Genomic DNA, 24979 nt, shown 5'->3' on the forward strand with positions numbered 1-24979 from the left:
TGTGCTGGCCTCAGACTTCCCTTCCATAAATTGCTAGGTAATGGTTTGAGACCAAAGAACTCCATTTGCTAAGATTTTCTACACATGTATGCATGTGTTAATATATTACATATTTGAGGTCACATAAAATATACCTTCCAAGTATTTTCTGAGAAACTGATGTGAAGATGTACCGAAGATGACTGAGATTTGAATTATAATCAAGAACTAAAGAATTGGAAAGATGGGGTATAAAAGTAGTATGGTGAGTGTTAATAGAAAAGTGCAAGTCTGAAAGGCTCTTTAAAATGCAATAGTATAAATAGTGATTTACTAATAACTATAGATCTAGAACTCATCAGCTAACATGAGAGATGGAGGTGTGGTAGAAGTGCATATATGCTAAGTTCCTTGACTTTGAGGAGTGGGTCAGAAAACGAGTAATACTGTATTTCTTTTGAATTTATTAATTAGTAAAATAGGCATTCAGGCATGTTTCTTTAAACATTTAAAGGTTACAACTTACTAGCATGAAAAACAATGATTTTCTTATATGTCACAGAAGAAAATACAAAGAAAATATTTATACAGCACAGAGTAAGAAAACTACCAACCCATTTTACTTTGAAATATAAATGTTAAAATTTAATAAAAACTATAAGAATTATTTAATATAAACTACTGACGTTTATCACAAGAATGTTAATTTGTTTAACATTATGAATACTACTATATCATTGCAATGGGTCAAATGTTCATCTGAATAGATGTTGAAAGAGCACTTTATAAAATTAAACATCCATGTCTGCTTAAAATTCGTCAGAAAATGAGAATGAATAGAGAATTCCATAATGTAGTAAGACATATCTAATTTAGACAAATGTCCAGTATCTTACTTGAGTGAAACACTAGAGGCATTCTATTAAAATCTTTCTCCATTAACATTTAACTTTAGTCTAGAGGTTCTTTGCAATCAAGCAACACAATAAACTTGAAACAAAATCTCTAACTCAAAGGTGGTAAAATTTGTTATATTCAGATGATATAAATAACCTAGAATATCCAAGAGAATTAAGTATATACATATGAAAATTAGTAAAAGTATTCATTAAGTGGGTTGTATACAAGATGACTATATAGAAATTAGCATTATTGTATATCACCAAATATAACCAGTTAGAAGTGATGATGAAAGAAAGAAATCAATTTATAATAGCATTTCAGTCTCTTTTCCTATACCCCACCGCCAAAAAAAGGGGGCATAAAATACCATGCCTTTGAAGTAACCAGAAATAGACTTGAAAAAGATTGCTATGAAGAAACAACAAAACTTTATTTGAAAACTAAACTATTTTTGAACAATGAAGACATGTCATGTTCACTGGAGAAAAGGTTAAATAATATAATTTCTCAAAATGGTTACAGTTCTAAAGCAATTCCAATTAGAATCTGTGTGTGTGTGTGTGTGTGTGTGTGTGTGTGTGTGTTTGCGTTTGTGTGATTCTGTTTCTTTCATTGTGAGCTCCACATTCACCCTGTCTAGTTTAAGCAGAGGAGTCATTCATTAAAGTGTGTTAGGGAGCTCACAGGATTTGCAGGAGGGCCAGAGAGTGAGAGCATCGCAGGCCACGTAGTCTGGAAAAGCACCGGGATCACAGCATGGCCCTGAGCCAGAACCAGTCCTGGCTCCTGCTTCTCCTCATCCCTGGATTCCATAAACTCTGACACTGTGGCCCCATCCCCCAGGAGGGATGTCTCCACCACCACTTTTGCCATATAATTGCTTTTTTGGCACGTATTTCCTCATATTGCCCTTTTTCAAGCCAAAGTTGAGTTTAGACTTAATTGGGTAAGTCTCACCTATGCTGTCATTGCAAGGAAAGCTGGAAAAGTGGGTGGTGGCATCAACCTTGAGGAGGCAGGTCTCATAACATGGGAAATTCCTCTCATATAGAGAGGCTACTCAAGAAGATATTGGATAACCATAAAGATGACAAACGATCACTGTGGTATCTTGACGTAATGACTTTGGAGACTGAGGAGATACAGTTAGCCAAGTAAATTCAGTGAGTTAAACCTGACTACCTGAAATTATCACATATTATAAAGTGATAACATTGCAAGCTGTCATTCACACATGAACAGAAAACAATAGGGAATGATGATGATATGAAGGGGGGAACATCACACATCACCAAGAAAGAAAGAGTTTAATCTACAAATGGTATTGGGAAAATTGGCTATCTAAATAAAATATGTGAGGTGAGCTTTCTTCATACTATATATTAAAAAGATTTTAACATGGATTTTAAATTACCTGTAAAAATTAAACCCTAAAATGTAAAATTAATATCTAGTGGAAAAATATGGTTAGGATGGAGAAATTATTTCTGAGCATGAAAAATTGTAAGAAATTACTAAGAAAAAATTTATAACACAAGTATATTAAGGGTTTCAAATTCTGTAATTAAAAAACACCATTAACAAAATTAAGACACTGACAAAAGCTGAGAAAAGACCTGCAACAAATACAACGGGCAAAAGTTTAATATTACCGAGTCACAAAGAATTCTTTTAAATGAATGTAAGAAAAAATTCAAATGCCTCACTGAACAAATAGGCAAAGAACATGAACAGAGGCAGCTCACAAAAGAAGTAGAAATGACAAGTAAACAAATGAAAAGTTCGGTCTCTCACTAATCACATAAATGCAGATCATAATAATGAAATACCAATTTTCACCTGATTTGCAAATATTAAAAAGCACACATGGAAATAATCATTTTGGATGATGGCATAGTAAGGTGGATATTCTCAGAACATTAATGTAAATTTACAGTCTTTTTAGAAAGCAGAGTGATTTTTTATGTCAAGAACCCTAAAAATAATTCATATCACTTGAACTATTATTTGCACTTCATGGAATATAATTTAAGGAAATAATCAGAAAAGTACTTGGAAATACATAGTTCAGGATGTTGATTGCAACATCATTTATAATAGTGCAAAACTGGAAACAACCTAAACATTAAGTAGTAAGAAGAGTGATGGTTAAATTGTAATCTATCTGTATGAGTAATTTGTAGTCGCTAAAAAAATCATCACACTTAAAAAAATATTTAATGGCATAGGAAAATTATAATTGTAGCCTAACTGTAAAGCACAGGATACAAAAACTGAATACGGGTTATGATCCTATTTAAATGTATGTTTGTATATACATGTGCACATTATCGACTATAGACTGAAAAAAATGCCACATTACAGTAGCAGGAGTACCAATTTCATTTTTATATAATTTAATGTCTTTTCCAAGCCCCTCACTATGAGCATGTGTTACCTTTAGATCGAGTTTTTAAAAGATATTTTAAAAGTGAGCAGTTCCTTTTTTTATGTATTTTAAAGGTTTCACCAGCAAAATCCCATGTGCAGATTGCTACCACCCTCACCATCTGCGTCCAGTTTAAAGCATTTAACCAGTTTTATGTTTAGCATTTTCCAATAGTAACAGCAGTACTGAAGTTACCCCTCAGTCTAATTCATCCTTTGTCAGCCCCATGGTGGAGATGGGCATATGCTACTGTCTGCTATCTGATATCACCTAGAAAGGCCTGTGTCTGCGGAGGGCAGCGCAGGATCTGGGTGAAAAGTGGAGTGTTTTTATTACATACAGGGGGTGCCAAAAAATGACTACACATTTTAAGAAAGGAAAAAACTATTAAAATTGTAACACTCAATGTATACCGATAACAAAATATGAATACAAGTCATTTGTATACATTTTTTTGGCACCCTTGGTATATTGCTGAATGAAAATCTTTTTTTTCCCCTTTTTGTTCTAAGTTCATTGTTGTTGGAAAACATTATGAAACTATTTAGTAGAACATTTTCCTTAATTTTTTTTAGGTTAAAAAAAGGATGTTAATTAAAAACGGCTTAAGTAAAACCATTCTGTGCTAGGATTCCAAAATTGTAAATCCACTATCTGGTAGGGGAAAAACAAAAATCAATGTGTTTTTTTTTTTGCTATGGCTTCATATCATAAAATGTAAAAGCTGAGCCGTCCCTGAGGCATAATTGTGTCCATTTTCCACCTGACAACACATTTTTAATATTAGGTTTTTAAATCATTCTGTGAAATAATTAACTATTATAACATTTGAAATTTCTTGTAAAATTATAGCTTAATTAAATGAATAACCAAATGTGTATGTTGTTGTTATTCATTATCTTTATTTTATGCCTCCGTAAAACAGAGCCAGCAATTCCTACTTCAGCGCCCTTGGGAAACTAGTTCAGGTCCAACACCGGCCAGGATTCATTGATGGTGTACTCAGGCGTGACGCCACTCCTGTCCTCCGGCCCCACGAAAGCCATGCTCTCTCAGTGGCCAGATCCAATGCCTTCTTTGTACTCAGCCCAAGCACCCCCACAGAATTTGATACCAGGAACCATTTCTTACTTCCTGAAGATTCCTCTTCCCTTGTTTCCCTATGATACTTTCTTCCGTATTCCTGTCCTCCTTATTGGCTCCTTTTTGTTTCCTCACCTGTTTTAACTATTGGGATCCCTTAGGTTACATCCTTTGTCACCCCTGTGTTACGACTTGTGACAAGCACACTCTGCTTCATTCATGCATGTGCTGCTTTTTCCCACAGCCTTATCAGGGGCCTGGACATTTCTGCTGAAATACAGATGCTTGCTTTTCTCTTTTGGGGGGCTTTCTCCATCTGAATACGCCCCACAAGTACCTGTTATCCAATACTAAGTTTCTCATCGCCAATTCTGTTAGAACACTAAAATAACTCAGTTATTTGCAACATCATCCACCTGGTCACCCAAGCTAGCAATCTCAGCCTCACCGTTTGATACACCCTCCCTGCTAAGTCTTACTTTCCCTCTGATAGGTTTTCACACCTGACTCCTCTCCCCAGCCACTGGTTCAGGGATTTTGTAGTAGAACAAGAACAGGGTCCCCCTTTTGTGTTTGTCTCCCTCGTGTGACATGCCTGTGCCACCTCCATCAACTCTTCTACATTGAAGTTATTTTTTTTTAAGACATGGACTTAATTACATCTTTTAACTAAAGACACTCATTCCATGGTTTGTCATGACATACACAAACATAGTGGTTCCCAAAATGCGATCCCCAGACCAGCAGCAGCAGCACCAAGAGACTAGTTAGAAATACAAACTCTCAGGCTCCAACCCAGACCTGCTAATTAAGCAACTGTGTGGTGGTGCCCAGTAGTCTGTGGCCTAACAAATCCTCATGGTGATTCTGATGCACCCTACAGTTTGAGAATTACTGCCCTGTAGGTTCTAAAGCCTGGCTGCACATCCGAGTCACCGGTGAAGCTTAAAAAAACTCAGATCCCAGACCAATTAAGTCAGAAACTTCAAGTGTCTGGCCTGACATCAGTATATATCTTTTTAAAAACTCCCCAGGGGATTTTGATACATAGTAAAGTTAGAGAACAACTTAATCTGTAAAATTCACTTTCTTTGGTGGAATCTAAATCACTGTTTCTGAGACCGGAACACATGTGAGAATCACTGGGGAAGCTTTAAAAATGACTGCTCCTGCCTCCACCCCCACCCCCATTCTAATTTAATTGGACTGAAGTGTGACTTAGCTATTGTGGTTTTGTTATATTCCCTAGATTATTGTGAAGCCAAGGTTAAGAAGCACTGTTCTAAAGCTAGGATTCTGAAACTATAGAGTGCCTGAGAATCACCTGGAGCACTTGATAAAAGCTGGGACCCCAGGGTCCCACCCACGTGAAGACTCACCTGAAATACTGCCCTAAAGGTTATTTCCAACTGGCCATCAGACTTTTAGTTTGACCTTCATCCATCCTCTGTGCTCCCCACTATTCACTGCCCTGCCCTAATTTCCTGCAACTTCCCCTTGGTAGTATCAAATTATTGGGAGTTCCTTAAATGTGCCTTGCTTAAATCATTGGAAAAAATATAGATTATTGAAGCCAAAAAAATTGATTAGCCATTTGGAAATGAAGTAAATTAGACTGCTGTTCTACTCCTTACATCAAACAAGCAAGCAAACAAAAAATACCCATATAGATTAAAAAAAAAACCACCACAATTTAATGAGGAAAAAAGAAACCAGAAAAGTATGAGAAAAAATATGCTTACATTTAGAATATAATTTAAGAGTGGGTAAGGCCTTTCTAAACAAAGTATAAAACCTAAAAGCCATATAGGAAAATGGCTGATAAATTTGATTAAATAAAAATTTCACAGAAAAGTTACCATAAGCAACATTAAAAATAAGCACAAATGTGAGAAACATCTTTAGTGGATTGAGAGAGTTGCCTCATTGTGCAAAAATAAAAAACATAACAACGAATCAATATAAAAAACAAAGACTAACAAAACTCAAAGGAATAAAGCATGAACCAGGTAATCTGTACAAAACGAAACATAAATGGCCAGTTAACATATTAAAAGATGCTCAGCTTTACTCATGATCTAAAGAAAGTAGTATATCAAAACAATGTGATATCATCAAAATCTGAATAAATTCCGCATTACCAAGATGAGGGGGAGATGGCACCCCCATGTGCCCCTAGTGAGAATATCAATTAATGAAGTGTTTGTTGAAAGCAATTTAGCTATATGCACTAAAATGAAAAATAAATCTACTGTAGGACCCAGCAGTTCTGCTTCTAGGAATTTAGCTCTTCCATATAATCACTTAAGTATTCAGAAGTTATCCAATGAATCATCAAAACACTGAAATCAATCTAAATCTCCATTAATAGACTGCTAAGTTATGGTGCAAGAAATATTGGAATATTATTTGGTACTAAAAGATACATTGACTATCCTCCCCTGCTCCCCTGCAAGCTTTATTAAAGTACTGTTGATATATAACATATGTAAGTTTAAAGTGTACATTTGATACATTTACAAGTACCAGTATATATAACAAAATGATTAACACAATAAGATTAGTGATTACCCCCTCACATAATTACTTTTTTTATATGGTGATAACATTTAAGACCTACTCTTAACAACTTTCAAGTGTATAATACAGTACTGCTCATTATAGTCACCATGCTGTACATTAAATCCCCAGAACTGATTCATCTTTTAGCTAGAAATTTGTACCTTCTGACCAACATCTCTGCATTCCCCCCACTCTTAGTCTCCAGCAACCACCATTCTACTATTTTTAGGAGTTTGGGTTTAGATTCCACATATAAGTGAGAACATATAGAATTTTCCTCTGGCTTATTTCACTTAGCATAATGCCCTCAAGGTCCATCCATGTTGTCACACATTTTTTTTTTTAACATTTTATTGGGGAATTGGGGGAGGGGAGCAGACAAGTTGGTGTCCTTTTTGTTCTTCAATCTAGTTGTGGAGGACGTTGCTTCACTGGCCCATGTTGGTATCGTGATCATTGTGCTCTTCCCGGGTGAGGCAGTCACTCGCCGGCCATTGGACGGCCGCTCCCGGTGGCTCTTGGCAACTCACACCAGCTGCCGGCCACTCACGGTAGCTTTCAGGTAGCCCACCTGCAGCCCCACTGCAGCCTACACTGGTACCGGTGACTCACAGCAGCCCAGCTCCAGGTCGAGCTGTTGTTCACCATCTCAGCTGTAGAGGGCGCAGCGTCACTGGCCCTCATGTGGGATCTCAGCCAGGGCCCTGTTGCTTAGAGCTGGCGTCCCAAGCCAATTCAACCAACACACCATTTGGCTGGCCCACAAATTCTTTTTTATGACTGAATAATATTCCATGGTATGATATAGACCACATTTTCTTTATCCAGCCATCCATTGGTGGACACTTAGATTGTTTCCATGTCTTGGCTATTGTAAATAATGCTGCAGGGGGGTTGCAGATGTCTTTTCAGGGTAATGGTTTTGTTTCTTTCAGGTAAATACCCAGAAGTGGAACTGCTGGGTGATATGGTAGTTTTGTTTTAATTTTATGAGGAAACTCTATACCGTTTCCATAGTGGCTGTACCAATTTACATTCCCACCAATAGAACATAAGAGTTCCCTTTTCTCCACAGGTCACTAACACATATGGTCTTTTTTTGACCATAGCTATTGTAACAGGTGTGAGATGATATCACTGTGGTTTTGATTTGAATTTCCCTGATAATTAGTGATATCAAGCATCTTTTCACGTACCTGTTGGTCATTTTTATGTCTTCTTTGGAAAAATGTCTATTCAAGTTCTTTGCTGATTTTTTAATTGGATTTTTTTCTGTTGAGTTATACGAGTTCTTTATATATTTTGAACAGTAACCCTTTATTATATATATGGTTTGCAGCTATTTTCTCCCATTTTGTAGGTTGTCTTTTCATCCTGTTAATCGTTTCTTTTACTATGTAGACACATTTTAGTTTGATGTAGCCCCACTTATTTTTTTTTGCTTTAGTTGCTTGTGCATTTGGTATCAGATCAAAAAAACTGTTGCCAACATTGATGTCAAGGAGCTTTTTCCCTGTTTTATTCTAGTAGTTTTACAGTATTGGGTCTTACATTTAAGTAAGATAAGTATTTGTTAGATACTTTAATATACAAACCTATATATATCTGTTATGTACCCCATTTTTTTATTTAGAGGGCCATAAAATCCCTGTCTTGCTTGTTAAGAGAGTAATCACATTTTTATGCTGCCTAAATACACCCCAACATACCTGAAGGGTTCAGCGCATTGTAATTAATACTTATTGGCTCCTTTAGGTAATGACTCTCTAAAGGTCGATATTTACGTAGGTTGCATATGGTTTGCAACAGCTCCCCTTTACACCCATCAATTACTTAGGACTCTATGCTAAAAGTATCCTGGGCACATGTATAGATAGAACATAAATAGCTTAAGGCCCTAAATGGACATGTCCCTGTCATGGATAAGGACAAATCATTTTGTCTGCAAAGAGGAATGACTAGAATAATTAGAGTGACCTTATTTTTGTTTCTGATAATCACTTGTTGAATTGAAACACCATGCTGTGATTTTAACTGTCTTAATAATTTTCAATGTCCTAATATTATGTGGACCATGTAATAGGTAGGCATTCTAACTATGCAAAAACTGAAAGCATGGGAATACAGTTTTAAGTCAAATGTCTCATTCACTTACTGTTAGGTACTGAATAAAACGAAAACTGGTGTTTCGATTTTGAACAATGATATGATGAACATTGACAGTAAAAGTGTAAACAAGATTATGATTAATGGATATTTTCTTTCCTATGTTTTTCTGTTACAGAGACTTTTAATCCTAACCCAAGAACATGGGAATAATACACAACTTAGATTGGGTGTGTGTCTGTTTTAGAGGAAGGGAGAAATTGTAGAAATAATTGAGTTTAGAGGAGAGTAGCAATATGATTTCGGTAGGGTATGTGTAATAACTTACCTGATTAACCGAAGAGGACACCTGTGGGCGGGTGGGATTTCTGGAGCGTTCACATGGCAGGATGCTATTTGTTTGGATTGATAGGGAAGGGGCCTCAGGTCTTAGTCCTGTTTTGAGAATACTTGGAAGTCAAAGAGAAGTGATTGTATACAAGGGACATTGAACTAGTATACCTGCGACAACAAGGAGGGGATTTGACTTTTAGAGGAAATACGGAGGTAGAAAAAAACAATCCAAGGCTTCCTGGTAAAGAGCTCTAAAAGGCAAGTGGAAGTTTTGGAATTGATTTATAATGTACAAGGAAATTCTAAGGCCATGGCTCTCAACCCTGGCAGCATATTATAATCACTTAATTTAAAAGGGGGTAGAGCAGGGCCTGGTCATGAGCATTTTTAAAGCTCCCCAAGGGTTTCTCTTATGTACCCCAGATTGAGAAGTGTTTACTGATCTAAGGAAATGGGAGAGGAAAGTTAGAGAAAAATGGTAGAGGAAAAAGAGTCTTGGGACCAGGGGATTTCCAAGATCTGTATGGTTTATGGGAACTGCAAGTCAGACTTCGAACTTGTCAGATACTTGGCACGTTACCTGTTATTTTATTATGATGCAGTAGAATTGAATGTCTTTGATTCTTTTACGTCTGAACTTAATTCTGAAGTCAGAAACTGAAAAACAATTAACAATTTAAAAGAAAAAAAAATATGTATACATATGTTGCTTCTTTGTGATAAAATTCCTCTCTATCAGAGGCCAAAGGAACATTTGGCATTTGTCAAATGGGACCCCTTTAAATTTAGTACTATTTTTTAACTAAGAAGAACTGAAAGGAAGGGGTTTATAATAGAGAATACATTTAGATTATATTATTTGAAAGCTATATGAATGTGCAGCATTTCATTTAAACACTTCCTCTTTGACTAGAAATTACTCAGCAATCGAAAACAACCTGAGAACAACTAATTTCCTGATAGCATCCACCCCTCTTCTAGGTAAAAGGGAAATTATTTGTATCTAATTATGTTAAAGAATTGAAACCCCTTCATGTAAGATAGAAAAAAAATAACGTGCACACCTCGAGTTACATTCTTTAACTCAGTCTTTTATCCAGAGTCAGAGATTAATCATCTAAGACTAATAGAATGCATTAAATTTCATGAAATTGCACGAAACTACTATTACAGTAGCTATGTTCTCACTCTTACCTCCCCTTCTTTGACCTTACAAATGCTACTCAGTAACTTTAAGCAAAGGCTAAAAGTAATCTCTTCCCTGTTGCTGGGAAGATGAATTGCTGTAGGTGGAAAGAAAATATACAACTAAAAATCAGCTTTCTTCATTGCTCTTCACATTCACCAGTCTTTACTCGGGATCACCTTGAGATGTGACATCAATTCAGAGTAATAAGGAAGGGTCAAAGAAAAGCTAAAACATTCTCAAGAACCCATTATAACACATCTCCAAGGGATTCATGTCAATGCCACAGCATTTCAAATACAGTACACAAATTCCAGAGGAATGGCTTCATGAAATGGAGACAATAAACATGTATGAGAGTCTTATGACACAGAAATTGACCTGTTATTGGAACTCTCTTTCACTCCCTACATATTTTCCACCCTATAACCTCATCAGTCATTCCTTAGAAAGCATTACATGTACATTTAAGAGTCTGTTGTGACACAGTACATGCTCTATAGAGTATCATCATTGAGAGTTTGTTTTTAGTAAGTGATTTTGATACATTTAAGAGCTTTGGTTTAAGACAGTTCCTTTTTCACATGAATAAGAATCCAGAATTGGTTTTGCAAGGTGAGTCTAGAGTTGACGATATGCAAATCTGCTTCTATTAGTAGAATTTTAACTCTTTGTGTCTTGTTCACCTATTCAATCTAGTCTAGCAGGTAGTTCAAAACTCTGTGCATAAAAAGAACTTAATACATAATTAATTGAATTAGAAAATACCAGTGTGTTTCCAGTTTACCGTTTAACAGAGACTAAGTTAGGCACTCAGAAATCAAAATACACTTTTTGTGTGTCTACACATATAACAAGAATTTATCCCTCACCAACGTTTAGAATTCTAAGTTAGTGAGAGGAGGAGAGAAATGGAGTATAGTACACATGTCATTGTATTTCATTCAGTTTTCCTACAGTGGGTGACAGGAGACAGAATGATTGAAATTATCATTACCCAGACTTCAGTATTTAGCCTATAGAATTCTCCTTCTCTACAAACCGTCCCCTAGCACTATTGACTGGTTTGAGTATCTGAAACAGATCAGGGCTATTAAATCTGTTAGGTCCTAAATAATGTGAACTGGAAAAATGTTATTTGCTCTCAAGTACAGTAAAAACTATAGCAGAATTGTTAAATGTTTAATTAAGAAATACAGATGTTACATATGATGAGAACTGCAACTAAATGTAACCTGGTTATGTATAATTTCATACAATGTGGATATGAATATATTTTAATATATTTGAATTTATTTGAAGTGATGCCTCCTTAAGTGAGAGTCTGAATTCTACCCAGGCATTCAAGTTTTGCTCTGAATTCACACTCCCAAACCCTGTCCTTCCTCAGTCTTCCCCATTTTAATGAATGCCCCTATCTACCCATTGTTTAGTCCTAAAATCTAAGAGTTATCCTTGTTTCCTTCTCTTGCCCTTGTCATTTCACTAAATCCAATTTTCCAGCAAATCCTGTTGACTCTACTGCCGAGTACCTACTTGAGATCCAGTTACCCTCTCTAAGGCACTGGCCTCTCTTACCTTATCTGTGCTAGCCGTCTCCGAACTGATCTCCCCTCCCACTCCTGTCTGCTTGGAGTCCACTGGTCACAGAACAGCTAGAGCTATCTTTCTAAAATGTAAATCAAATCATACCACTCTCCCCACTCCCCTCTGTATAATAGAGGATTAATTACTCTGTGTTGCATCAGTCAGGTGACCGTGTAGTATTGGTGCTGCCTATGGAAAGATCAATAAGCATTGAGGGGACTGGGAAAACCACGAGGTTCAGAGAGCCCGGATTTTAAGGAAGTTTTGGTTCCTTGTATATAATCCTCTCTGCTTGAAAATCCAGGCATATAAATCTACTTCTATACATTGGCCTGCTGTGACTACTTCACAGCTTACCCAGAGAGAATTCCACTGAAGGCCAGTCAAGGTTTTTCTGTCCACTTAGATTCTCAACAGCTGCCCAGGTTAATTAATATTCTGCAATTATACCTGGAGGGAAGCCAGTTCCTGAGACAGCTGTCTAAGGGGAAGGAAGATTCCTAACTCTCTTACATCGGCTGGGTCTGGGAGGAAAGACTCAAGCTTCTCGGGTGATTTGAACTATTGTTTTTCATAGTTCACTCAGCCTACGGTTACTACGTAACTAACTGTTCCATTGCCTACTTTATCTGCTGGCACTCATCCTATAAGAAGATCCTAGGCTTGATTCTGTGAGGATTTAAGGTTTTTAAGCAGTGTCAATTTATCGCTGAGAATTTCCTACAAAGCGGAAAAAGAAACACAACCCTGATTGTTATTGTGTAAAACATCACGAGTCACTTGAGCGGATCATCAAGTAATAACAACAAGGATTCAGATGGGGGCTTACTCTTTGATCCACCAGGAGTTTCAAATGGCAATTATCATTAATTCTTGGATTCCCTTAGTCCTGATAGAAAAATCAAGACAACCAGAAACTATCATTTTGTGAACAGACAGCTATTAAAACCACATTAATAATCTATAGTGGGTATAGCATATGCCTTTTAAAAAGATTTGCAGCTTGTTTCTCTGTGGTGAAGACACAGGACTTCTCCAAACCTAATTACAAAGCAATCAAACAATTTAATTAATCTGGAAATCACTTTCTTAACAATAACTGCCTCTAAAATGAGGCGCCCTGTGCAGCACCATTAGGTAAAGTACCGTTTTGATACACTGCTTGTTTATTAGCCTGCTCACTCCCCCTGGGGATCATGGAGTTAATTACCTACCTAACGCCTGACCACTATTGAGGTTTGCTTTACCAGGTCAGAAACACCAGCAGCGATACCCGCAGTCTATCAAGTGTCCTACCACTCAGACCTCGAAGAGCCGGCAAATCCCTGTGAGCAGCAGGATTTGAGTTATAAGCAAGCGCTGCACATATGGGCAGAGAATTAACTGGCCCCAGTTTTCATTTGAGAGTCTCTCAGGTATTGCTCTGCAGATGGGGGATGCACTCAGAGAGCAGCGCTGAGATGAGTGAAGGTCATGGATAGGACTTTGGTTTCAATCCATCTTGCTGTCTCATCCCCAGAAAGCACTGTGCTCGTCCCCGGCAGTCGGGTCCTCATCTCTGAGTTACGGATATATAAGGCATGCCTTATGATTTGATCTGTTCTAAATTAGTGGTATTTTTGATCACTGCAACTAAGTGGTGTCCCTAAGCCTTCAAAGACCAAGTAGGTAACAGAGAAATCAATTTTTATTTCAAATAAAAAAAGACTTCAGAGATTGACCTCTACCTATCTAATCTGTTAATCTTGTAATTTCTCCCAAAAGAAAACTGAGGAATTTTCTGTAATAAAATGACACAAAAATCTACAGAAGAGTCATCTTTCTTTTTCTGCTACTACCACTCTCACCCACTTCTCTCAAAGTTCTCTATCAGTTGGGGCGGCCATTCTTCCAATCTACCCACATTGAAAACATTGGTCGTTTTTGGTATGTAATCTTTTTCATCACTTACTCCTTTTTTTTATATTAGTTTTAGGTGTATAAAACAGCATAGTGATTACACATTTACACACTTCATACAGTGATCACCCCAACAAGTCTACTACCCATCTGACAACGTACACAGCTATTACAATTCCATTGACGCTATTCCCTATGTTGTACTTTACATCCTGTGACTATATTTTTTTAAATTATGGTTGACATTCAGTATTATTTTATATTAGTTTCAGGTGTACAGCATAGTGGTTAGGCATTTATAATATTTATGACGCCCCCCCCCATAAGTCTAGTACCCATCTGACACTATACATAATTTTTACAATATTACTGACTGAAATATTCCCATACTGTATTTCACACCCCCATGACTATTTTGTAACTACCGATTTGTATGAGTTTCAAATCCATCACCAATTATGCTTGGTTTGCTCACCAAATAATGTTTCTGTTGGCTTTCCATGTCCCAATCTAGCTGCTGCTCCTCAGCCATTTCCCTGTCCATCCACCCAACACAGTCATGTCAAATTAAAATCTCTAGTATCCCTCTCTTGCCTGCAAACATCTCTGAAGGCCTCCCACTAGTTGGTACCAATGAACATAGTTTGCAACTTATTGGCTTTTCCAGTGTGAATTCCCTGCTTCCAAACAGCCTGTCTCTCCTGCATGGCCCTGCTCTGTTTGCATTTTTCTGTCCCCTTCCTGAAGTCCCGTTTCTTCCCTTGAGCTTGCTAAGCTTCCCTCACATTAAGCTTGTTTCTTGTCCCGAAGGAATTATCAGGTACACCAGTTCATACCACTCTCATTTTCTGTAATAGCTCACTACACTTAAGAGCCTGTGTGATAATGTGTGTGTGTGTGTGTGTGTGTGTTTGCATTTCACTTTAGTTCTTCAGTCTGACATGAAAAGAGAAAAAATTTGAGATTAGTAAGACAACACAGATGGCTCTATAGCCTTGAAATTGAAGATGTGCGAATTTGGGTTAGGTTTTATAGTAGCGAAGGAGGGCATGAGAAGAAAATGAGGAATGTTTTCAATGAATGGGTCTGGAAAGGCAACACGAGATGGAAAGGCAGAACCCAAAGACTGGAAATGGTTAATGGTATCCAATTCTCATTTTCTCTCTCTCTCTCTCTCTCTCTCTCTCTCTCTCTCTCTCTCTCTCTCTCACTCTCTCACTCAACAGAGTCAAATTATCCTATCTCCTTTGTATCTCTACCTCTGCCCATCCATGCTCTAAGTAATGGCTCACCATGTATATAAGATGTTACTTGGCTTCCTGGGGACCACTCATTAAAATTTCTAAAAGTGAAAAGGCTTTTAAGCTAATTCCCTATTTTTCCTTCTTTCAGATTCTTAAATATATCTAATAAGCACTCTCTAGTTATTCTAGGTGATCTCATATAACCTCCAGATGTAGTGTTTTCTTTACAAAGAACACAGGGCTAAGAATTTGGTGACAAGTTTTATTGGCTCTATTATTTAGGGTATATAATAGAGTAGCAGGGATTTTTCTCAAAATGCCTTGGCTTCAAACAATCAATTGTGTTGTTTCTCCTAATAATTTACTGCTAGTTGGCTCTATATGGGGTGTAGGCAAAGTGAACTTTTTTTTTCCAAATCAAAAACAAAATTCACACAAAGATTTCTGGCATTAGATTTGTTCCCCTTTAGAAAACAAATTTTTTAACAGCCTTGAAATTATGGAGACCTTCTAAGGACCATGAAGAGTGATATACAAGTGAGGGGGAAAAAGGCTGTTGAGAGAAGTTGAAAGCACTTAATTTAGCTGGGTAGATAAACGGACAAAAATAGTTCTGGATTACTGGATGGCAAAAGCAGAATCCCTTTCTCCAGGGACCCAAAGAACAACACATGCAAAGGCGTGATACATTTGATTGCAGCAGGGGGGGAGCATGCTTCTTGATTCTGTATCCACAAAGGAATGGGCTTTCCAGCACTTCCCAGTTAAACGGCTTTCATTTTGCTGCCTGTCATAAAGTTAATGGCATCTGTTGACGACATCTCTACAAAATTTTCAACCTTAAGTTAGTTGAAAAATTTCAATAGAGGGATAGCCAGTCCAGAAGTCCTCCAGGTAACAGTAAACTTACCCTTTTTAATGTGTTAGTCTATTCTTTTTACACACAGGTAGTAAATTGTTTACCTTTACAGCCAGGTGCTGACTTTAATATGCAATCTTGTATTCTTTACACCTAATTAGAATTGTCACTTCCGTTACAAAATCAGTCATGCGGCCGCTGGCGTGTGTTAAGGATTAAACATACCTTCCGGATTTTCCGTGTTTCAGGAACATACAGAATTAGTTTGCAATCTTTCCTTACCTCCTTATTCAAGCCAGCTATAGTCCCATCAGGTCCTCAGATAATTCTGCCAATCAAATTGAACGTGCAGAGTGAGGCAGGGTGGTCTGGAGGGTCCTGAACTTCCCCCGCCAGCCGCCTGCCAAGCTTTCTCAGAGGTCAGCGGCAGGTTGCGTGTTCTAACAAGGCCCCGAAGAGGTGTCCTCCTTACAGGGAGCGATCCGTGCTCTTCCGCCTTGGAAGGACTTGGGGGCAATCACCTCCGCCAGCTTTTGTGTGGCCCTGGCTTGCCAAGGCTCCCTGCCAGTCACAGCCCAGCTGCTTGGGAGCAGAGGGCTCTGGTGAAGAAAGCAGTGCTGAGGGCTAATCCTACTGGGCCACCTGGGCCAGGCCGAGATGTATCTGCGTCATTTGAGAACCCAAACTGCTAGGTTCTTCCCAGTATTTTATAACTAGTTCTAACGTATCCATTCACCTTTAAAATATGTACCTGGGAATGTGAGGATTTATTTTCCAGAACTCAGACTTTTATACAGTTTACTGTAAATAAAAAATACTAAGGCTGCTTCCCTAAAATAGAAAGCGCCACCCCTGCCCCATTGACCCATATGCGTCCCCATTTATCCGTTGTTTGAAATGTTAGCACATCCGGAAGGGTCACATCCAAGATGTTTGTCTATTCATTATTCTATAGGACTGAGATATGCAAATTATTAAATATGTAGAGGACTGCTGGTTGGAGATATAGGTGAATGTGTTTATTCATGTATTTTGCACACTTGGAGCACAGTGTGCAACTCAGTTCCCCTCCCCCCAAATTCCTGCTCCAGGTAAAACTGAAACATTGGGGGGAATGGGCATTTTACAAAGGATGCAGAAACTTACTCCTAAAGAGAAGATGATTCTGGCTGTGGACGGATCATGATACAAAAACAAAAATCACTGTGTAAATTGTTTTCCTTCTTTCTCTCTACAGGAAATAGCCCTCAAGATAGCCCAAGAAACTTCTCCCCCAGTGCCTCAGCCCATTTTTCATTTGCACGGAGGTAAGGACGTCTTTTGAGTGGAATAATATAGTGTTACACAGAGAATCCGCCCCCACCCTCCCCAGTCCCCACAGCTCTCTCCTGCACCCCTGCCCTCTGCTTGTGAGGCCCTGCTTGTTACCATCCAGGGCCTTCTCTGAAGTTCCCCCTGCCAAAGATAGCATTAGGCTGTCACAGAACTTTGTTACAACACCCCTGCTTTAACAGTTTCGGTAACGATTGCTGCCTCATGTTAGAGTTATTTCTATTTTCTTGGTCCTTCACTAGATGGCAGGCCCCCAATGAGGTCAGGAAGTGCGCATTTCCAGTGCATGCTGGATGCTCAGGATTTTTCTGAATTATCTGAGCTTATATTATAAGGACTTGATTTATCTGTGTGTCCTGGTGCAATATTTTGTTGCTATTGTTGTTGAAATGCTGGGGTTTTGTTGTTGTTGTTTGTTGTTTTTTAATATCTATACAAATGACCTTTCTTGGGATCATAAAGCACAAACTCTAAATAAGACACCCCTTTACTGGAGAGCATCAAGCCAGCAATTTAATGACCCCCCCCTGAGATAAAGCCATGTATGAATGATAGGATGTTTTATGTTTTCTCTTCGTATGTAGTTAAAATTGGGCACCAAATATCAAAGATATATGTCTCCTATCTGGGTCATTGAGTCAAGAGGAAGTGTTGTTGCTCCAAGGATAGTGGGCATATGATCTCATATTGTACCTTTTCAGTTCCTGATCTTCCTCTGTGATTCTGCCAAGTTAAAGGGGTCTAGACAGCTGCCTCTTCGGTGTTCTGCATGTGGAATTACTGTACCTCACCCTGTCAGATTCAGACTGTCACCTTCTCAAAGACACACCCAGTTCTCTCCTGCTGAGGAAAAATACACAGAGAACAAAGAACATGCCCCTCAGCTAGGTCTCTGAATATTCAAGATAAATTCAGTTTATGGTCTGCATGTCCTAGATACTTGCTGAATTTTCCTCAGAGGCCTAACTGCACGTACCTTGAAGTGAATTAAAGTCGCACTTAATAAAGACATATAGGCATGATAAAAAAAAATAGATTTGTATTAACACGTATCGCTAAACAGCAAAACCTGCACTGTCCCCACTGCCGTTTGTCAGCACGTAATGCATTTTATATTACTCAGTCCAGAGAAGAGGATCTGTCTGCAGTCGTTTCAGAATTCTCTGTGTTTGAGATTCCCTTGTAAACATTGCACATTCTCCACCCAATGTTAAATGCCCGTGTGTGGAGGGTACCAGCTTCTCCACCATGGGAGGACGCAGGAGTAATTAAGACATGATCTCCAGAGGACTTCTTTAGACCCACGCTCTGATGTTCCCCAGCCCCCCAACTTTTAGTCTTTCAGATCCTCGTTTTAAGCTTTGTAAAAAAAATGTGAAAATTAACTGGTCCCACAAAGCCCGTCTTTGCCCAGTGATTGTTAATTCATGGAGGTGCTACTCTTTTAAGTGAAAAAAAAAAAAAATCTTAGAAAAGTTGATTTTAAAAAAAGGACCTACCATAGTCTTTAAAACACACCTCTTTTAAGAAGGGGAATGAATTTAATTATTTGAAGTAATAAGAAAAATGCAGCCTCATTACAGCATGCATTTAAACATGACAGAAATCAGAGTCTCTTAATCCTGCCAGATTTATAAAAAATGAAGAGAATCTAATAATTAAGTGGGTGACTGGAGGACAGATGAATCTGGTTTCTTTGCTATTAAAAAAATACACAAACCTCAGGCATGTTAATTTTTGACAAATAAACCATAAAGCGTGACAGAAGATTATCACAGGAGACCTCGGGTTCATTTTGCATGAATTTCCAGATGGAACTCCCTCCACACTCTTCAAAAAGTATTAATTTAGATTAGGACATGAGTGATCATCATTTTAAACTTTTATTCGAGCAAATAGAACCCTGTGTTTTCTATGAAAACTTAAATTGGCATATTTTTATTCATCTGGGGTCTTTCTCTTCCATTTTAAAGTTGATTTTCATTTAGGAAACATGGAAATTCCACTCAAGAGTCTCCACCCACTTCCATTTGGTATACATTTCGGAGTTCTTAAGAAGTAATACCATTTTCAGACTCCCATATTTTATTATTTTGTATATTTGATCCAACAGAGGAGAACATCTGCCTTGTGTTTAAAACTATTCTTGAGTGAAGGGATAAAGATCAGATTATTAACTTTTTCTGATCTTATACCATGTGATAATATGGTTTCTGATCTTACACCAGTAGACATCCTCTGTAATTTAATAGTTTAATTTCAGACTAGAAAATACGATGATACACACTTACTTTCCATATTATCTAATACACACTTGAGAGTAAAATTATCTAGTTAAGTTTCTAATATTGACTTTTTAATATCGAGTTAAAGATAAAAGAATGAAAATGAGCATCATAATATGGTTGATTTTGTCTGAAGCAAGGAAATGTATTTTGGCTTTGCTGACTATAATACTGATTTACAATCCATTTGATTCTAGAGTTGACTTTTTTCCCTTGGCGGTAAGATGGAGGTAATAACGTTGTCCTGCCTTTCCCAGAAGTTGCAGAAGCTTATGCATTATTATCACTTTCATTGGACATACAGAGCCCTGAGTAAATGCCATGAGTGTCTCCTGGTTGCCTAGTTGTTATTGACCAGGTTAAATCTCAGCATATATTTCCACAGGTAGATTACTAGGACAAACTTGCCTGCTGACTTCAGGTCAAAAGACACTTGGGGAGCACTGGTGGGCAGAGCGACCTACTTAGTCGCTGTTGCAGAATTCTGTCTGGAGTGAACTGTAGTTGGTTCCATTATATTGGCCCAGTCCAACTTCAACTAGAATATAAAATGCATCACACCAGGCGACTATAACAGTTAAACAAATAAAGAAATCTGCTCCTCTTCATACAATTATAATAGCCAGGTGGATATGGGAACTTTTCGTTCTTTCTTTGTTGTACATCATGTTAATCTAAATTATTGTGAGTAGTGTTGAAATGTTTTGGTTTGTTTTTGCCAATCTTTTTGTATTCTGTGTTCCCATCAGATGTTTTTCCCTTCTTACTTTTTCATGTAATGTAATGCTGAGATTTCCACCCACAAAGAAAACTTTTTTCAAAAAAGTCTTGTTGCTTTGGCAAGAATATAGTCTTGTCTTCAGATAACATTTTATTGGGAGCTACTGCAGAGAAAGGACAACATTGTTAGTAGGATCCAAATTGCACTCGTGTGATAGCTTTCTTTGCAAAAAAAGGGGGCATTCTCTTAAGCACTGTATACAACATATGTATATATAGTAACTTCTGATGTGCAGTTGTCATGGTAATGAAAATGCAGTGGTCCTTTGTGCTCCATTTCAGTAAATAGACACAGACAACTTAGGGGACTTTATGAGACATAAATTATTTCTGGTCCATGGCTGCACAAGGTACTGAGCACATTCTTGTTTAAATATCTTTCTAGTTGTGTGTTTTCCACAGTAAGCAAATGTAATTTATGCTTCAGAACTAATAAGAACATGTCTCCTCTTGGAATTGTTCAGTCATCTGGAATATGTTCATTGATACCTGAGGGAAAGTAGAGTTAATGAATCACAAAACAAAATCATGATGGGGGAAATTGTGTCCCTCACTCTTTCCAGGGACTAGTTTCTGATAATTTCTATTAAATGGACTGAATAATCCTTTTAAAATCATATCCTTTCTTACTTTTAAAAATTGAAGGTGTTTAATATATAAAGTGCAGGCATGGGTTTTTAAGTCTTTAGTAAATAGCCAAATAAAATAGGACCAACCTGTGTTCATTTAATTGATAGTTGGGTATATTTAGATGCATGTTATTATAATTATTTTCTTCTTAAATCTTGAATATTTTCAATTGTTTAAAAATATATTTAAAGAACTTATGACTTCATTCTCCCCATTCTTCTCTTTGGTATATTGATAAACATCTTATTTTGCTTCTTTTTTTAAAAAAAAACATACTTGATTCAATTGTACTCCGATCATGGTCACAGAAATGACAGGTAAATTTTACTAAAATCTTAACATTGTAGTACTTCTGTGATGTGTCCACTTGAATTTCTCCATTTTGTCTTTGTGGGCCATTCGCATTTCTTGCAGGCAACATCCATGGTAGCCTCTGATTATATTTGAATGTAATTTAGGCTAAAATGTCAGGTTTTTTTTACATGAACATCTAATTGTGATATTTCTCAAATTCAAATGTAATGCTGTTGAATTCCCTGACTCCAACTTACTGTGCTTGTGGTAAATTTGGTCCACTCTTATCTCTCACTTGGTAAATCAATATAATCACAAACTATAAAAAGTCTATAGGTGACACTCCATCTAAGAATGCAGTAGAGTTCTTCATAAACTGTTTTTCCTGTTTTCTCCCTGGCAAAAGTGCGTGTATTTATTCTCACAGTGTTACTTGATTCTGAAGGCACAGTCTTACTTGAAATTGCTAATAAAGTAAAGGCTCTGGAATGCCAGAAATTTCAGAACATTTGCTTTCTGCTGTCACCCGGCCTTAGCAACAGTATTGTCTCTGCTTCTTCATTAGCTTATCTGAGACCCTTGTAAAGACCCTAATTCATAACCACAGTCCAACCCAGAAAGCTACCCATCCTATCACCATTTGGAGATAAAAACTACTCTCTTCAAGACTCCTGACAGCTTTGCTTCTGTGATGAGGCAGACAACTCTGCTCTTTGCATTAAGTTCTATCCGTGTTGCAAAATTTTCGTTCTGCCCCCGCTGTCAGCCAGAGCTGGACTGCATACTCATAAACTCTGCGAGAGGCTTCTGCTGCGACACTTTTTAAAGCCAGGTCGTGTCAGAATATAATAACTCTTAAGAGATTCTGAGCATAAGGTCAGTCACTTTCTTAGTAGTAAAGTTATTTGCCACTTAAGGCTTAAGCCAGCCATGAGCTCACTGATCCCTTCTTCCCCAGGCATAAAGAAGAGCAGAACTGTTCCCTTGAAAATAATAAGTGGGAAGTCTTTAGGTTGCAATGAAAGTCCCCACAAGCTCTTGTCGCGTGCTGGAATTCAGGCCCTTCCAAAGATCATGGCCCCGGTTATGTTTCTAAATAAGAGTGGTTTTCCTCCTCCTTTTCTGTTTTTATTCACTTGAATCTGCTGAGTCTGACCATTGTGATTATCCCTGGTATTCATTTTGTCAAAGTGTATTAGTGAGAGATCAATAATATGGATCAACCCATTCACTTTCTCCTTGTTTGGGCATATTGATTCAGTTTAAATAAAAGTCAACCTGCTGTATAATGTTTGTTTACCCTGGCCCTTCCTGAACATTTTCACGTCCTCACTGACTGTGTTTGTGTCATTTGTTTGACTAAAAATACCCATTTTCCCTCGGGTTCCCGTGTAACAGTACTCCAGGGTTGGCCTAAGCTAATCTCTCACCTTCTCAATAGGACTGATGGCCGCCGCTGGTCCTTGGCTTCTCTGCCCTCCTCTGGCTATGGAACAAACACACCCAGCTCCACGGTTTCTGTAAGTGCCTGACTTTCTTCCTCCCGCCACAGCCACAGGGCTCTTATGCAGGCAGTGTTGCCTCTGGGTAGTTCCTGATAGGAAGAAGATAAATGCTGCATCTCTGCCACTCTGAATAGGTAACATATCAAAAGATGAGCTGACAAACATAAAAAGGACATCCTTTTTGCCACAAGCTTTTAAACTGTGGTGCACAAATTAAGTAAGTCCCAGAATCACAAGTTTGAAAGGAGATCAGGAGCTTTCATTTTAATACCGTTTGGTGCAGTTTGGCGGGGAAACACAATCTGGTTTTATTGCTTTGATTCCATGCCAGTGATATTAGTATCGAAATGCCATTAAACTTTGATGGCCTGGGCCTTTTTTTCCTGTGTAGCTTCTCTGCAGGGTTTTTGGTTTGGTTTGTTTGGTTGTTTGGTTTTTTGTTTGTTTGTTTGTTTTTGGTTTGTTTTTTTCTTCAAAGGGAAAAAGTGGCAAGCCTTTAATTTTTGCCTCCTAGATGAGAACTTACTTTTAAGGAGAGATGAAAAGAACTTAGTATAAGTTCAGATAAATAATGAGACAAGATGAAATCATGAAAATAGGATAGAAGAAGAAGGATATTCTCTTGCCTTAAATTATAACATTTCAATAAGAACCATAGCAATGACTGGAAACGATTCAGTAGATTATATAGGTGCTTTCTCGGTTTAAATTTGTGATGTTGTAGGATACCTGTCTCTGCAGAGCCTTAGAAGCCGGTGGTCTTTGTAGGTATTCGAAAAATAACCTAACGGAGTGGTCTGAACACCCTCGTGCCAGCCAGGGATATGCGTGCACCTGAGGATTTTAGACCCCCCTCTGATTCATTTCTATTTCCATTTTGTCAAAATCTGTGGTTTATTGATTAGGACTATCCATCTATTTTTTTTTCTTCACAGTCCAAAGCACTGTGCCAAGCATATAGCATCAACCACTTAATAACACCTGAACTGAAAAGAAACTGCAATTAAATATATAAGTACTAATTGGTATCATCAATGCCTTATATCATGTGTTTCCAGAATTCTAGATGCAAAGAAATGTGGGGTTTTGGAGCACCTTTACAACTGACTTGTTAAAATCTGTTGGATTATTTTCACCATTTCCTTATAATATTTTATTAAGGAGAGGTAATTTAGTCTCCTATCCGTTATTCGATTTTGTTGTGGTCTATGAGTTTATTGTCCATTTAGATCATTTTTGTGAAACATCCTGACAACCTTGAGTGGTTTCAGTGGCTCATCATTCTCACATCAGAAAAGGATGCTTAAAACCCCTGAATGGCTTCAGTGAATAAAATTGTCAGTGAATAACAGTAAAGTCACCCCTGATTATTGTGTCAGTAACCCTCATTGGTTATTGCCCCATATTTTAGATGTTGAAAACATGAACAACCACAGTGTGAAAATGAGTGCTAAAATTGATTGACCAAAAAGGAAAAAAAAAAAAAGTAATTTTAGAAATTTTAATGTTGCTCTTTCCCAGCCTTTGGGCATCTCCAGTTAGAACCCCACCACCAATAAACAGAATACGTGACCCTTTCCCATACATATTCTCATTTAATCTTCCCCATGCCCCAAATTTATATCATGTCTCTTAACTCCAGATTTTTTTTTTTTAATTTCAACTATATCACTTTGCTTTGCCCTTTAGTAAAGTTTTATTGTAGTTTGGATACAGACATTTCTCTTTTGCAAGAAAAACAGGGGAGAGGGCAGGCTGTTTCTTCTTTCTGTCTCTAACTAGTAAATCATACACCATTTTAAAAGTAGACCTATGAAAAGAAAAAAGGGTGAGCTACACGGAATCAGACCCCATTTGGAGCAAATAATTTTGACAAATACTTTTTTAATAAATACTTATTATGTGCTCGGCACTAGTCCTAGCAACATAACCTATAATGTAGTAGCCGGTGTTGTCTTCTTTTATGGATCAAAATTATCAAGCA

The 24979-nt window shown here is 37.7% G+C and overlaps 1 protein-coding gene across 1 annotated transcript in view; it reads left to right on the plus strand.

The window, feature by feature from the left end:
• Positions 1-24979, plus strand: part of MAST4 (microtubule associated serine/threonine kinase family member 4) — a 587203-nt gene that overhangs the window by 487641 nt on the left and 74583 nt on the right. The window contains exons 7-8 of the mRNA XM_019652425.1: positions 17407-17476; positions 22932-23010. Of these exons, the coding sequence (XP_019507970.1) occupies positions 17407-17476; positions 22932-23010 (149 nt within the window). The remainder of the gene's footprint in view (positions 1-17406; positions 17477-22931; positions 23011-24979) is intronic.

The sequence above is a fragment of the Hipposideros armiger genome, unplaced genomic scaffold, assembly GCF_001890085.2.
Source record: "Hipposideros armiger isolate ML-2016 unplaced genomic scaffold, ASM189008v1 scaffold_179, whole genome shotgun sequence".
Lineage (NCBI taxonomy): Eukaryota > Metazoa > Chordata > Mammalia > Chiroptera > Hipposideridae > Hipposideros > Hipposideros armiger.